This window comes from Eptesicus fuscus, chromosome 2, assembly GCF_027574615.1.
Source record: "Eptesicus fuscus isolate TK198812 chromosome 2, DD_ASM_mEF_20220401, whole genome shotgun sequence".
Classification (NCBI taxonomy): Eukaryota; Metazoa; Chordata; class Mammalia; order Chiroptera; family Vespertilionidae; genus Eptesicus; species Eptesicus fuscus.
In genome coordinates this window covers 64,251,577-64,266,455 of record NC_072474.1, presented here as the reverse complement: position 1 = coordinate 64,266,455, position 14,879 = coordinate 64,251,577, and the positions used below count along the sequence as shown (strand labels likewise).

General features: G+C 42.2%; 1 protein-coding gene across 5 annotated transcripts in view; it reads left to right on the top strand.

The window, feature by feature from the left end:
• ENOPH1 (enolase-phosphatase 1) overlaps positions 1-13,200 on the top strand; it is a 39,976-nt gene extending 26,776 nt beyond the window's left edge. For all 5 annotated transcript variants that reach the window (XM_028148378.2, XM_028148381.2, XM_028148375.2 and 2 more), the window contains 2 exons: positions 2,262-2,385; positions 12,112-13,200. In XM_028148378.2, coding sequence (XP_028004179.1) covers positions 2,262-2,385; positions 12,112-12,251 — 264 coding nt within the window. In that variant the 3' untranslated portion in view covers positions 12,252-13,200. The remainder of the gene's footprint in view (positions 1-2,261; positions 2,386-12,111) is intronic.
• The last annotated feature ends 1,679 nt before the right edge of the window (positions 13,201-14,879 follow it).

Genomic DNA, 14,879 nt, shown 5'->3' with positions numbered 1-14,879 from the left:
ACCAGCTGGCCCCCACCCATGCACCAGGCCTCTTATCCTATCTAATAAAAGAGTATTATGCAGATTTACCATCTCTCCAACACACAAGATTGCTGCTCCCATGTTGTCAAAGATGGCCAGCAGGGGAGGGCAGTTAGGAGGGACCAGGCCTGCAAGGGAGGGCAGTTGTGGGCGATCGGGTCAGCAGGGGAGGGCAGTTGGGGGGACCCAGGCCTGCAGGGGAGAGCAGTTGGGGGGGACCAGGCCTGCAGGGGAGGGCAGTTAGGGGTGACCAGGCCTGCAGGAGAGGGCAGTTGGGGCAAAAAGGCTGGCAGGGGAGCAGTTAGGCATCAATCAGGCTGGCAGGGGAGTGGTTAGGGCAGGGGTCCTCAAACTTTTTAAATGGGGGGCCAGTTCACTGTCCCTCAAACCGTTGGAGGGCCGGACTATAGTTTAAAAAAAACTATGAACAAATTCCTATGCACACTGCACATATCTTATTTTGAAGTAAAAAAACAAAACGGCAGAAACACCCACATGTGGCCCATGGGCTGTAGTTTGAGGACGCCTGGGTTAGGGGGTGATCAGGCTGGCAGGCAGAAGTGGTTAGGGGCAATCAGGAAGGCAGGCGAGCAATTGGGAGCCAGCAGTCCTGGACTGTGAGTGGGATGTCCAACTGCCTGTTTAGATCCAATACCACCAGGATCGGGCCTAAACGGGCAGTCAGACATACCTCGAGGGGTTCCAGATTGGAGAGGGTGCAGGTTTGGCTGAGGGACGCACCCCACCTGTGCACAAATTTCGTGCACCGGGCCTGTAGTACATTATAAGCAAGAGTGAACTGTTTCTGTGTTAACCAATCTTTATATCAAAGGTTCTTATGCTTTGTTGTACATAAGGATCACCTGGGGGGTCTGTTAAAAATATAGATTCCTGGGCCCTGCTTCCGATCAAATCTGAACCAGCAGGCCTGGAGTGGGGAGTCAGAAGTCTGCATTTTTACACATTCACCCTAAGTGGTCCTGTGACAGGCGTACTAGAACCATATATAAAATAGAGCTAACAAGACATAAGCTCTAGCTTGTAAATCAGCTATCTTGCCAGTATTAGGAAGTCGTCAACTGAAAGGAAACTAATGACATGCTTCTTTTGGTTGTTTAAAGTAGAGCAGGTAAAATGTAAAATAGTGGTACTTGCCACTATCTAAAAAAAGAAAAAACAGACTTCTTGAATGGAGCAGAGTACAAGGTGATTGATTGTTTCTGGTACTTTGGAGAGAGACAGATTTTACTTTAGCAGAGCCAGCATTCTTATGTAATAGAGCTGGGTACATCATTAAACAATTAAAAGTTAAGGCCACCTATTAAATTTCTTTTTCATGAAAAACTTCGTTAGCCCCTCTGTTCTAGCATCCCTATGCCCCCTGGAGGACAGGATGGTCATTGGAAGGGATTCACTTAAGGGATTCAAAAAGAAATGCTAATTCAGTATACACTGAACTTAGTGATACACAATAGGTCACTCAGCTAACTAGTTTTAAAATAAATATTTATTGAGCAGCAAGGATATATACTAGTTCTTGGGTAGAATTTCAGAATGTTTTAATCAGAAAATGAAAGTAAAGTAACAACTTATTAATGAGGTAGGATAAAGAAATCTGTTCATTCTGGGGTCAAAAGGAGTGAAACTTTCATCAGTAGTGAAACTCACTGTAGTAAGTAGTTTGAGTACAAATAGTATTTTAAGGGTAGAAAGTAGGTCATGTATATGTTAAAAGATTTTGTATAAAAAATCAGTGCTAAAAAAAGAAAAGCAAGTAGATTGTAAAATGACCTTATATATGTTGAATTGGCAGTTTTCTCCTTTCAAATGTTTATTGCTATAAAATCTTTGAATGTACCGTATTTTCCAGCATATAAGTCAACTGGGCGTATAAGATTTTCCTGGGTTAAAAAGTCGTCTTATACGCCAGAAAATACGTTATTTCCTTCTTGGAGGTGAAGTGACTTGTGCTCAAAGCTGCATAGATATTTACTGTATTTTCCGGCCTATAAGACGACTTTTTGACCCAGGAAAATCTTATACGCCCAGTCGTCTTATATGCCGGAAAATACGGTACTTTTTGTAGCCATCTCAAAGTTCTCTTGTACGTAGATTTTCAGTTATATATTGAGTAAATGAAATTACTATGATTGCATATTTCAGAGATAAGGGATAGAGACAAAGTGGTCCAGGTTACTAGTATATTTACAGCATCAGTATTTCCCCTTCTCTTTTTTCAGCTTGTTGATGGTCACTTTGATACCAAGATTGGACACAAAGTAGAGAGTGAGAGTTATCGAAAGATTGCAAACAGCATTGGGTGCTCAACCAACAACATCTTGTTTCTGACAGACGTTACTCTAGGTGAGGAATCTGACTTCTTACTCCAGGATGGGAGCTGAGCTCAGCACTGCAAGCACATTGCCTCTTTAAAGAAAGTTTATGTATGGACCTTTGAAAAATGAAAGTTTTATAAAAAGAAACAGTGAACCAGCCAACTCACCTTTCTCTCCATTTACCCATCCTTGGGAGTTGTGTGTGGGGAAGTGGCATTAGAAAGACTTAATTTCTCTCATTTTAACTCCTTATCCATGGTTGCCTACCCACCCCTCTGTACTTACATAGGTGAAATGGGAAAATAAGAAAGGATGACTTACAGGGTATCATTGTGGAAATGAGCATGCAGGCAAGAATATGATGGTAGGTACATGGCTAGGTAAGGACAATAAAGTCACAGTGCATCTGCATCGAACATATTTAACAGCAGTGAGATCACATATACACACTCAACCAATAAAAGAAAAAGAGAACTCTAGTTTGAGTGACTTTGCCTTCTAGTCATTCGATTGGTGCCCTGCCCTGGCGTAACTAGGATCCTCATCCCCACCTTCCCGAGGACCGTCTCAGACCCCCAGGCCTTCAAGATTCACCTGTTTAAAGAAAGCATCTTTACCCAGCCTGGCCCACTTTATTTTAAACTAGGGGCCCAGTGCACAAATTTGTGCACCTTAAAAGGAACTGTGGGCCACAAAGCTGCGGTGGGCACAGGGGCGGGTCTCAGCCCATCATCCGCAACCCCGCCCAGCCCCTCCCACCGCGGCCCCCAGTCCGTGTCTGCCAGCAGCCACGCTCCTGCCACTGCCGCTCCCACACGCTGATAGCACCAGCCATGCTTTCACCCGCTGACGGCGCAGAGCAATTGGGGCCAGCACCAGCAGCGGGTGCGAGCGGTGGCTGCTGCCCCGAGTGCTCCTAAGGAGCAGGGGGAGGTGGAGAAGCTCTCAGGGGTGATTGAGGCTGGCAGCGGGTAGGAGCGGTGGCTCTGGCACCAGCTGCAGGTGGGAGCAGTGTCACTGCCAACAGTGGGTGCGAGCAGCGGCTCCAGCAGCAGCTGCAAGCGTTCAGCGGGACTGCAGCATGTGGGAGCAAAGAATTTTCAGTAACCACCAGAGGCTCGTCTTGATGACACTGACCGGCGCCCTGCCTTGGTCTGGTACCCCCACTCACCTGCTCCACCATCCTGCCACAGCCGATGCCCACCATGTTTTGCACTCTGCCACCTGCTGCCGACACCTGTATTGTTCCATGTGTGCACCCTAGTGGTCAGCACATGTTATAGCGACCGGTTGTTCGGTTGTTCCACTGTTCGGTCTATTTGCATATTAGGGTTAGATAGATAGATAGTTAGATAGATATAGATAGATAGATAGATAGATAGTACATTAGCAGATGCATTATTACTTTAAGGTTTGAATGCACAAAACAATGTATACTGTTCTTCATTGGCAATTCAAGTGATTTCAGGAGTAGTTTTGACCAAATGTAAAATATGTATTCAAGTATCTGTATAAGACTGTGAGTCCTCTATGAAATTATAGAGGGAAATGGTAGCCAATAAGGAAACAGGTAGCAGCAGGCAAGGGGGAGGGGGCCGGTATCCCTGCCATTCTTACTTGAAAGCTCCTGGTTGGTGAGGCTTTCTCACACTCCCCAGCCTGTCCCTAGCCCTGGCCCGTGATTTTTGTGGTTATTTGTGAAAAGCCACGGCCAGCGTGGCTTTAGGGTTCAAAGGCTTGGAGAAAGAGCCGACGGGCAAATTTAAACACAAGAAATAATAATTTTGAAATTATGGGGCGAAACCAGGGAAAACTTAACTGTAGTAGTCAAGTTCCACTGAGTCTCCATTCCCAGCTGCTTTTATTTACTAGAATACACAATTGACTTTTAGGAATGCAAACACATATCAGTGGTAATGTTTAGTAAGCAGTAAGATTATCAGGTTGTGAGGAGTTTGCTTTAGGCCATTGAGTCGGCAGTAGGTAATAAAATGCAAATAATCACCGTGTGAATATCAAAGAACCTTCTGATGGACTTCTCACCTTTATATTAGTTACTGTTGATCTTGGTTTCCAGCAGTTATTCTCCTTAGAGTCGTACCTCTCCCCAGGGGCTACCTTAGTTGTGTTTATAATCGCACTCGTATTTGAAGGTAGTTCTATATATTTATGTTTCTTCCACTCACCTTGGGTTGTAAGTTTCATCCTCTGTTTACCCCAGAGCAGGGCTTTGTGCATTGTGCAGCTGCTCCAGCACCCCGTCTGCTGCTGGAGAAGGCGGTTGGGGGAGAGGCAGAGGGCAGGGGGATGCTCTCTTGCCTAGTCAGCTCCACGTGGCGCCTGGGCCCCTTGGGGGCAGTTTCAGCACCTAGAGGCAATATTCCTCCCTTCAGCCCTGTCTGTTGTCTCAGAACTAAAGCCACCCAATCACTAGGACTTTCAGAGATGGGGCCCAAAGCCAAATCAAGGCTGCTGGCAAGGGCATCTTACCTGTGGTAGTGTGTATATTTTTTCTACTGCTGACCCTTGACCTTTGGTCTCTTGTGTTAGGGAAGAGTTGTAGGTATATAATAACATGGACTAATTTTGGAAACAATCTTAACCAGCGTAAATTATCTAGAATCTAGATGCCTTCAAGAAGCTAAAATATGTTTTTTGGAAAAAGGGGTAAAACAGGCTTAATTTCACCTGACATACCAAAGATACTCAGTAATTGTTAGTACCTTTGTTAAATTTCACACCTTGGTGCATCTAGACTGGAATTTTTTACCTAGTTAGACAGTATTTAGTGGTGATCAGGTGCTGTCCTGGCTTGGCTCAGCTTCAGAGTAGAAGGGTTTCTACAAATGGTGTCTCATTTTCCCACATCTTGGAAAGCTTTACATTTGGCATCAAGTGAGACAACAGATGCGCGGACACACTGCTTTAGGGTTCATGGTGTAACTAGGTAGCCAGGCCACTTAAATGTGCCATCAACAAACATTTCACCTGGTCTTTACTTTGAACTGTAAATGTTTGCCTATCAAACATTTTACTGCTTCAGAGCTACAATATACTCTCTTCTTTGAATGATTTTTGGGAGCTTTGAGTGGTGGGGTAGGGAGGTCACTTTGTTGTCCATATAGGTTAGGGATGCGCCAGCAGTTTCTGTGAGGTTTGATAATTTTACTCCTATGGAAAGAAGACAGGCCTTGTCCTGGTGTGCCAGGGTTTTTTCCCAGCCTTACAAAGGGTTCAGCATTCTGGAGAAAGGGCTGCACGTAGATGATTAAGAAGGAGTCCAGAGTCCGTGGACGAAAGATAGTTTTGAAAGGCATTGAGGGTCAGAGGAGCTTCCAGCTGAAGGAGCTAGAAGGTTCTCCTTGCCCAAGGACCCGTGCTTTTATTAAACACAGTTTGTCCCAAGGCAAGGTGGAAATATACACTTCAAAGGGTACGGTATCAAAGGGTGTACAGAAACATTGTCAGTTTGGGAAATAGCCTACAGCTGTTGAGGTGTTTGGCCAACAGAAGGCAATAAAATGCCTTGAGCTGTCTGGCAGTTAACAAACATCCTATTCAGGTTTGGGGGAAATGCCATTTAGCCGTTTTCAACAGGTAAATTACATATGTAGCTCACCCTTGTTGAGCCCACCAAGTCCCATCAACCTTTTAATGGAACTCTTGTAATTATTACATGCTGGAATTGGTTCCCAGCACTTGTGAAGTTTGGTTTAATCTGTGAATTGCTATTCTTTAATCATTCACATAAAGGGGGCTGTTGAAGATGAAAATCTGTGGTTTGCCCTATATTTAATTTCCTTAGCACTTTGAATGGTTAAGTTTCTGCAGGCTTAGAATTAGGGATCTGATTTGTGGCTGGGGCTCTACATAAAGTCAGCCTGTCCCAAACATTCTGTGATCCCCAGACCCAATGTTTCTCTCCTATCCTCCACCTTTTGGTTCCTATTAATAATTACAATCCCTGCCCTAAGGTCACTTACAGTTTTTCATAGTCTCGTCTTCAGCTACATTTTTTTGTCTAGTTGCCATCGTAGTACATCTATAATTTCAGGTCTTCCTTTTTCCCTTAAGCCATTTCCTTTCTTTAGGGTTCAGTCCCAAAAATTATTCTTATTCTTTTTACAGACAAGAGATGATCCCCAGGTTGGCCTCACAATGAAATTGATTCCCTCTCAGTCCTCCACAAAGAGGTTTTATTCCTGCCCCTAGACTTCTGCCAGCCCCACACCCGGTAGTAGGGCCAGAACTGGGCCCATCTGTAGCTGGGATGGGGCCAGGCAGCTGGCTGCCTGCCTCACTCTTGTCTATTATCTCTGATCCTGTGTTTTGGTATCACATGCCCAGTCTTTTATTGCCAAGGCAGAGTGGTGGACTAAGTGATATCCCAAATAATACCCAAGCATAAAAGAGAACTGAGCCCTGGCCTGTGTTTCTCAGTGGTTAGAGCGCCAGCCTGTGCACAGAAAGGTTGCAGATTTGATTCCCAGTCAAGGGCGTGTACCAGGGTTTCAGGTTCAATCCCCCGCCCTAGTTGGAGCATGTGTAGGAGGCAGTTAATTGATGTGTCTCTCACACATCAATGTTTCTCTCTCTCTTTCTCTTTCTCTCCCTCTCTCCGTCCCTCCTTCCCTCTCCTTCTCTCTCTTTTCCACTCTCTAAAAAAAGAGAGAGAACTGAGGGACTTTTTTGAGGAAAGGAAAGAGGTCAAGTATTAGTGTCTCAATATTGTATGACTAGAGCAAATAGATGCTTAGGAACAGAACTTGCCCCATGGTGATGTAGGTAAAGACACTGAATGTGGAACAATTAGCTAGTGTCAGGTCTCACGTGGATCATGGATCATGGATCATGATGGCTCAGCTTGGTGGAGATCCCAGATTGCTAGTTAGGAAAAAAGCTTGGCTTGAGGCATTCAGGCTGGGAACTGGCGGGGAGTAGGAGGGAGCTGCTGCTTCTGCTGGGATGAATGACATCTGTAGAGTTTACCTGAGGAGAAAATTGTTTAGCATTTTTTTTTTCCTTGGGGAGGGGACAGCCCTTTCATAGGAAGAGGAGAAAGACACTTGAGGCAGGTAAGAGGAAGAGACAGCTTGTCCCACTTCTCTCGCTTGGATCTTATCTCTCAACACCACTGCCCTTTTATCCATTCAGATGTTGCAACTGTTTTCCAAAGATAAACAACTGAGGTGTTTTTTAATTCTCACACAAGGACATGCTTATGTGTGTGTGTATGTGTTTGCGTGTGTATTTTTAAATTGATTTTAGAGAGAGAGGAAGGAAGAGAAGCATTGATGTGAGAGAGAAACATCAATTAATCGCCCTCCCCCGTAGACACCCCGACCTGGGATTGAATCTGCAGCCTAGCTATGTGCCCTGACCAGGAATCAAACCTGCAGTCTTTTGGTGTACGGGACAACACTCCAATCAACTGAGCCACCCGGCCAGGGCCCACTGAGGTTTTTTATACCAAATCTATTTCTTTGATCTCTTTGGTAACCCAATTATTGTTTAATAGCATGCTATTTAGCCTCCAGGTGTTTGATTTTTTTAAATTGTTTTTATTGTAGTTGATTTCTAGTTTTATTCATTGTGATCTGAGAAGATGCTTGATATGATTTCTGTATTCTTGAATTTGAAGAGACTTTGCCTGTGTCCCAATATGTAGTCTGTCTTTGAAAATGACCCATGTGCACTTGAGAAGAATGTATATTCTGTGGCTTTGGGATGAAATGTTCTGAAGATGTCAATTCCATCTGATCTAGTGAGTCATTTAAGATTGATGTTTCTTTGCTGATTTTTTGTTTAGAGGATTTGTCCAGTAGTATTAGTGGGGTATTAAAGTCCCCTACCATGATTGTATTTGCTGTCAATCTCTCCCTTGATATCCTCCAAATGTTTTTTTATATATTTGGGTGCTCCTGTATTGGGTGCATATATATGTTTACCAGAGTTATATTCTCTTATTGAATTGCTCCCTTTAGTATTATGAAGTGGCCTTCCTTATCTCTTGTTATGGCCTTCACTTTGAGGTCTATTTTGTCATATATAAGTATTGCTACCCCAACTTTTTTTTTTTTTTCATTTCCATTCGCCTGAAAAACCTTTTTCCATCCTTTCACCATCAGTCTGTGTGAGTCCTTTGTTTTGAGGTGGGTTTCCTGTAGACAGCAGATATATGGGTCATGTTTTCTTATCCACTCAGCTACCCTATGTCTTTTGATTGGGGCATTTAATCCATTTACATTTAAAGTGATTATTGATAGGTACTTGTTTGTCACCATTTTTATTCTTTATGCCTGTGTTCCTTCTTCTTTTCCTATTTCTTCTTTTTACAGCAGACCCTTTAGCATATCTTGCATTGCTGGTTTGGTGGTAATAAACTCCCTTAGTCCTTTTTTTGTCTGTGAAGCTCCTGATTTCACCCTCAATTTTGATTGATAGCCTTGCTGGGTACAGTATTATTGGATTCAGACCCTTGCTTTGCATGACTTTGTATATTTCATTCCATTCCCTTCTGGCCTGATGTGTTTCTGTTGAGAAATCAGTCAATAGTCTGATGGGAGAGCCTTTGTAGGTAACTTTCTGTCTCTCTGGCAGCCTTTACTTTGTCGTTGGTGTTTGCCAATTTAATTATTATGTGTCTTGGTGTCTGTCTTTTGGAATTCATCTTGTTTGGGACTCTGTGCGCTTCTTGGACTTGTATGAGTTTTTTCTTCCCGATATCAGGAAAGTTTTCTGTCATTATTTCTTCAAATAGGTTTTCTATTCCTTGCTCAGTTTCCTCTCCTTCTGGCACCCATGTTTTGCGGATGTTGTTTTGTTTTGTGTTCTCCCAAAGTTCCCTTAGGCCAGTGGTTGGCAAACCGCAGCTGGACTAAATGTTACTGTGTAGTTGGAAGCTGTGAGGATTAGGCAGTTGTGGCATATTGTGTGCAAAGATGTAAAGGGTAGTATATGACAGTGGTCGGCAAACTCATTAGTCAACAGACCACTGCCTTATGCTCTCCTTCTGTTTAGTTTTTTTTTCTAGATGCTGCTCTCCTTGGTTATTTTTTTCCTATCTTGTCTTCTAGCTCACTGATGCAGTCCTCTGCTTCTTCTAGTCTACTGTTGATGCTTTCTATTGAGTTCTTTATTGCAGCGATGTCATTTTTCTTCTTGGTTCTTCATTTCCTCTTGGTTCCTACACATATTGTTGAATTTGTCTTCTATCCTTTTCAGCAACCTTATGACCATTGCTCTGGATTCTTTCTGTCATATTGCTTGCCTCCATTTCATTTACTTCCTTTTCTGGTGATTCCTCTTTTTCTTTTGTATGCGGACTGTTTCTTTGTCTCCCCATGATTGCTCCTCTCTGGATGTCTGGTTATGTAACTCTCTCTCTCCTGCATTGACTTAAAGGCACAAAATACAACATGACAAGCCACAACACACAGGGCACCAAACACAAATGTATTCATAATACTAATACCCCCAAATAAAGGTGACTACCAGAGAAAAGAGAATTAACGAATAGAAAAGAGTGCAAAAATGACATTGAGAAAAGGACAAAATGTAAGAGAAAAGAAAGAGAAGAAAAAAGAAGGAGAAAAAATATTTGTATATGGGGAGAAAACTCAATAAAACAACAACTAATCCAAAAAAACGCAAATAACAAACACCCAGATGAATCTGAGGAGGCAGAGCTTTCTCTAGGTGATATCTGACCTTTCCGTCCTCGGATTGCCTCATTTTCTGTGTTTAATTTGCCTATTCTGGGTGGGTGTTGTTCGATTCAGCTGTTCCTTCTATCTGCTCTGTGAAAAGGCGCAGGGCCCATCCGCATTTTCTGCACCACTTTGTCTCCCCCTGAACAGACCTCCCAGGCACCCGCGGTTGGGGAGGCTGGAGTTCCAGCGTTCGTGGGTTCACAGCTGAGGTAGCTGGTCCCTGGCCGTTGTGGCAGTAGGGTCCCGGGAGATATCCGAGGTCTCCCTGGTTGAAGGTAAGGCTAGGGTTCTGATCACAGTCGGTCTCCCGATCACAGCTAGTCTCCCTTCAACATGGCGTGGCCTCTGCGGCAGAGCCGGCCGCTCCAGGAGAGATTTCAGCGTCAGTAGAGGCTGCCCAGTCAAGGGGGGCCAGTCCGCCAGTTCCCAACAGTCCTTTGGAATATAGCTGTCCCTCACTCACAAGTGCAGTCACTCCCCGCACATCCACACACTCTCCTTTCGTTCTCTCACTCACTATCTTTCAGTCTGCGGTCCCGTCATCAGCCATCTTGGATCCTGTATACCAAATCTAAATTTCATACAGCATGTTTCAGATTATTCCCCAGTTTTGCTCTGTCTATCCAAGTATGCCCCATCTTTCTGACCTTGGTCCTACCTCCCACCCTGACTTGCTCCATTCTTCCAATATTTACACATGTATTATGTTTGCCTACAGTGCCTCCTGCCTTGAATGCCTCTTCTTTTGCCAACTTTGTTTTCTTCAACTTTTTGATCAAAACTCACCCTCTACAGAGGCATCATTTGTTAAATTGCAAGTCCTAATTCAGTAGTTCCATGTTGGGGACCTGAGATTCCAGGTGATTCCCACACTGCTGGTCCATGGACCGCACTCGAGTAGTAGCACTGGAGACCAGGAGCCGGCACACTTATTCTGGACAGGGCCAGGTAGAACATACGTTAGGCTTTGCAGGACACTCAGCCTCTGTTTACAAAAACAAGTGGCAGGCCATGTTTAACTTGCTGACCCTTGTTCTCGAGCACAGACCACAGAGTCAGAGTAACAATTTCAAACTTCAGTTCTACCTTCCTAGCTCTCAGTTTCCATATCTGTAGAAAGGGGTTAGTAATACTCACGACCTCAAGGTTGTTGTAAAGATTTAGATGAGAATGGAGCTCCATGAAGGTGGGAGCCTTGTTTTGTTCTCTGTTTCTAGAACAGGACCTGGTAGGTACTAAATTAATACATTAGCTGTTATCTTTCAGATGGAAGAAACAAGACGAAGAGATATGTAACCCAAGGCATTTTGGAGATATTTCCTGCAATGTCTAGTTTTGTTTACTAATCCTGTTCTTATTTCTACCCACTATGCAGTCACAGATCACAATCTATTGAGGGAGGAGAGTGACAACAGATAATAACTGTCACCTCATGTTGTTGCAATAGAGCTAAATACAGGGTGTTGAAGGAACACATAGGTTGCTCTTAATAGCGCTTCTGGAAGATGAGATATTTAAATTGAATTCTAAAGACTAGGAATTTGCCAGGCAAAAAAGATGGGTATTCTAGTCAGGAGTTGTGATACGTTTGGGCTCTGGTGGTGAGAGCAGGGATTTCAGCCTTATTAGTCCTAGGATTCTGTTTTTCTCATTTCTTCTTAATTGGTATTTTCCCTGACAGGCTGCCCTTTGGGGATACAGCTCAGTTCTCTGTAGAACTAATGGGGGGGGAATGGAACAAAGGTGTGGACAGAACATGGCTCTGTCCTTCTGTATTCACATGGACTTAATAAAACTCAGAGGTCTGGATAGTTGCCATTGTAGCCTGTCATGTAGAATTATATTAAGAATTTTTATTACAGAAAAATTAAAATGATGTAAAAGAGAATAATATAGTCAGCACCTATGTGCCCCCTTCTAGCTTCAAACGTTATCAGATCAGGGTCAAACTTGTTTTTTACATTCCCATATCACCCTGATTACTTTGAAGCAAATCTCAGATCATATTTTTAAGTTTCTGGCATTCATTTTGATTTTCACAGAGGCCAGTGCTGCTGAGGACGCAGATGTACATGTAGCTGTGGTGGTGAGACCTGGCAATGCAGGACTAACAGACGATGAAAAGACGTACTACAGCCTCATTACGTCCTTCAGTGACCTGTACCTGCCTTCCTCCACCTAGAGGATTTCCGAGGAAGACCAGCTGTCTCCACAGAGTCACCCCTGTAGTCTAGTTTTTTTCTAGTGGTACAAGTAACTTACTTTAAACGTACATATAAACACACGTATGTATGCATGCAAGTATATATGTGTGTGTTCAAATTACCTTCATAGGCACAGAAGTTGTGGGGAAATCTCAGTTCAATGAAAAGGAAACTAATTTAAAGATGCTTTTTATGTAGAAATGGTTTGAAACCGCAACTCTCACCCTTATTGAGGGTAAAATGTAGTTGATAGAAGAAATTACTACAATACAGATCTAATGTGTTATGGTTATCATATTGTGGACCAAAATGGAAAGATAGGTTTGAGAAGTTATTCAGAAGCCTTGGTATTTTAAAAACTGGAAATATTTTCAAGACTTATTCCTAATAGTAATTCATCCTCCCCTTTTAATTATGAGTTAGAAAATTATTAGCAGCTGAATTTCAAAATATTAGCTTCCTTACCTACAGAAGATAAAGTTATTTATTTCTGCTTCAAAGACAAAATTGGGAAAGGAAGCTATTTGAGTCCTGATCAATCAAACATCTATTACTTAACAAACTTGCTAATCATTGTGGCACCCCCAGCAAGTAGTTGCTTTATCAGTGAAAAAGGTGCACTGATGTAACAGGTAAAATGACAAAATAGTTCTAGTCCTACCAGTAGTTATCACTAGATTTTATAGTTGCCCTTCTAACTCCTTCTTAGCATGGTTTGAGACTATATCTTACTGCTGTTTACTATTTAAAAAAAAAAAGTTTACTGAAATCAGTTTATAAGAATTAGAAGAGCCCTACTATGTACTATTTTCCTCGAAATAAATGTGAAAAATGTTAATTTTATAACTGCATTATTTATCCTGGTTCAGTCCTAATGGGATGTCATGTTAATTTCACATTGTGATTAATAAAAACATGTTTTCTTCCGCTCAGTTCTCCCTGAACTACACCACATATTGCCATAATCAAAAGAGAAACTATAGAGATTTAGAAAAATAAGAATTTCATTTTAGTTTTTGCTTTATCATGTGTGTTTTAATGGAATGCCATTGGAAATCATTGACTGTGAGTTATGTATACATATATGGTTAACCTCATTGGTTATTTTATTTGGATAGTAAGCATTCAAGATATGAGTGGGTTTCTTAGGTTTTTGAGACTCTTATATTTGAGGTACCTAGGATAATGCTTGAAGGAGGCAGTTATTCTCTCCTAAGTAATCAAGAAAAACTAATGAATGATTTTTGGGAGTGCTCTGAATAAGGAAGAGGAAGTAACCTTGCCAATATGAGAGAATAGGGACTATAAAAGATTTTATGTTGATAATTTTTATCTTCTAGTAGCTAATTAAGAAATCTAATGATTATGGAAATACAGAAGAGTAGTAAAAGGGAAATGAATTTAAGTAAATCTTAGAAATATGAGTAAGTTGTAAATGATGGTAAGACCACAAATGTTAATAAAGGTTGAACTTCATACAATTTCTGAAAAAGCTCACGAAAAGATAACAGAAAAGGTATCTTTTACTGAAAATAAAGGAATAATTGGAAAAGTAAGGAAGAAATGAGAGAAAATTATACATCAGGACCTGGACTGGAAATGAGTTTAAGGGAAACAAATTTAAATATCTGACCAATGGAGAATTGAGGTGGAGAAGTGTCTTAGTGGACTCAGATTGCTATAGCAAAGTATCAGAGACAGGGTAGCTTATAAACAACAAAATTTTATTTCTTTTTTTTTTTAAATATACTTTTATTGATTTCAAAGAGGAAGGAAGATGGAGAAAGAGAAACATCAATGATGAGAGAGACTCATTGATTGGCTGCCTCCTGCACACCCCCCAATGGGGACCGAGCCCACAACCCAGGCATGTGCCCCTGACCAGAATCGAACCCAGGACCCCTCAGTTCACAAGCCAATGTTCTATCCACTGAGCCAAACCAGCTGGGACTGAAATTTTATTTTTTACAGTTCTGCAGGCTGGATTCAAGATCATGCTGCTGGCACATTTAATGATAAGAGCCGTTTCCTCAGACCAGTTTTCTCTTTGTAACTTCACGTGGTAGAAGGGATGAAAGCTTACTTGGGCTTCTTTTTATAAGGGCACTAATGCCTTCACGAGGGCTCTGCCAAGGCCTCCCAAAGTCCCACTTCCAAATACATAAGCCTGTGTGTTGGGGGGACACAAACATTTGGTCTACAGCAGCAGTCACTTTCCATGGTAAGGGTACCAGAAAAACTAGTTTATATTGAATAATTGATGATGGAAATAGATAAAAAAGTAAGAGAAAGTTGCAATATCAAATTCCATTTGTCAAAGAGGTGTGTGAAAGGAAGAGGGAAAGGTGAGGGGACTATTTCTTAGATCCTAAGAAACTCATTTACAATATGATAGGAAAGGGTCTTTGGAAGACTCTTGAGTTGTAAAGGAGACTGGTCATGAAGGAAGAAAATGCCTATAAAGTGGGTTGTGAGCTAGGAGGTAAATCCAGATAAATTTGTGGTCCTGAGTAAGGTAAGGAGGAAAAATCTCACCTGTAATTTCCAAAAAAGGACAAAGGCAGTAAATTTTCTCATCATCCTGTTTGCAGAGCATACAGGGAACA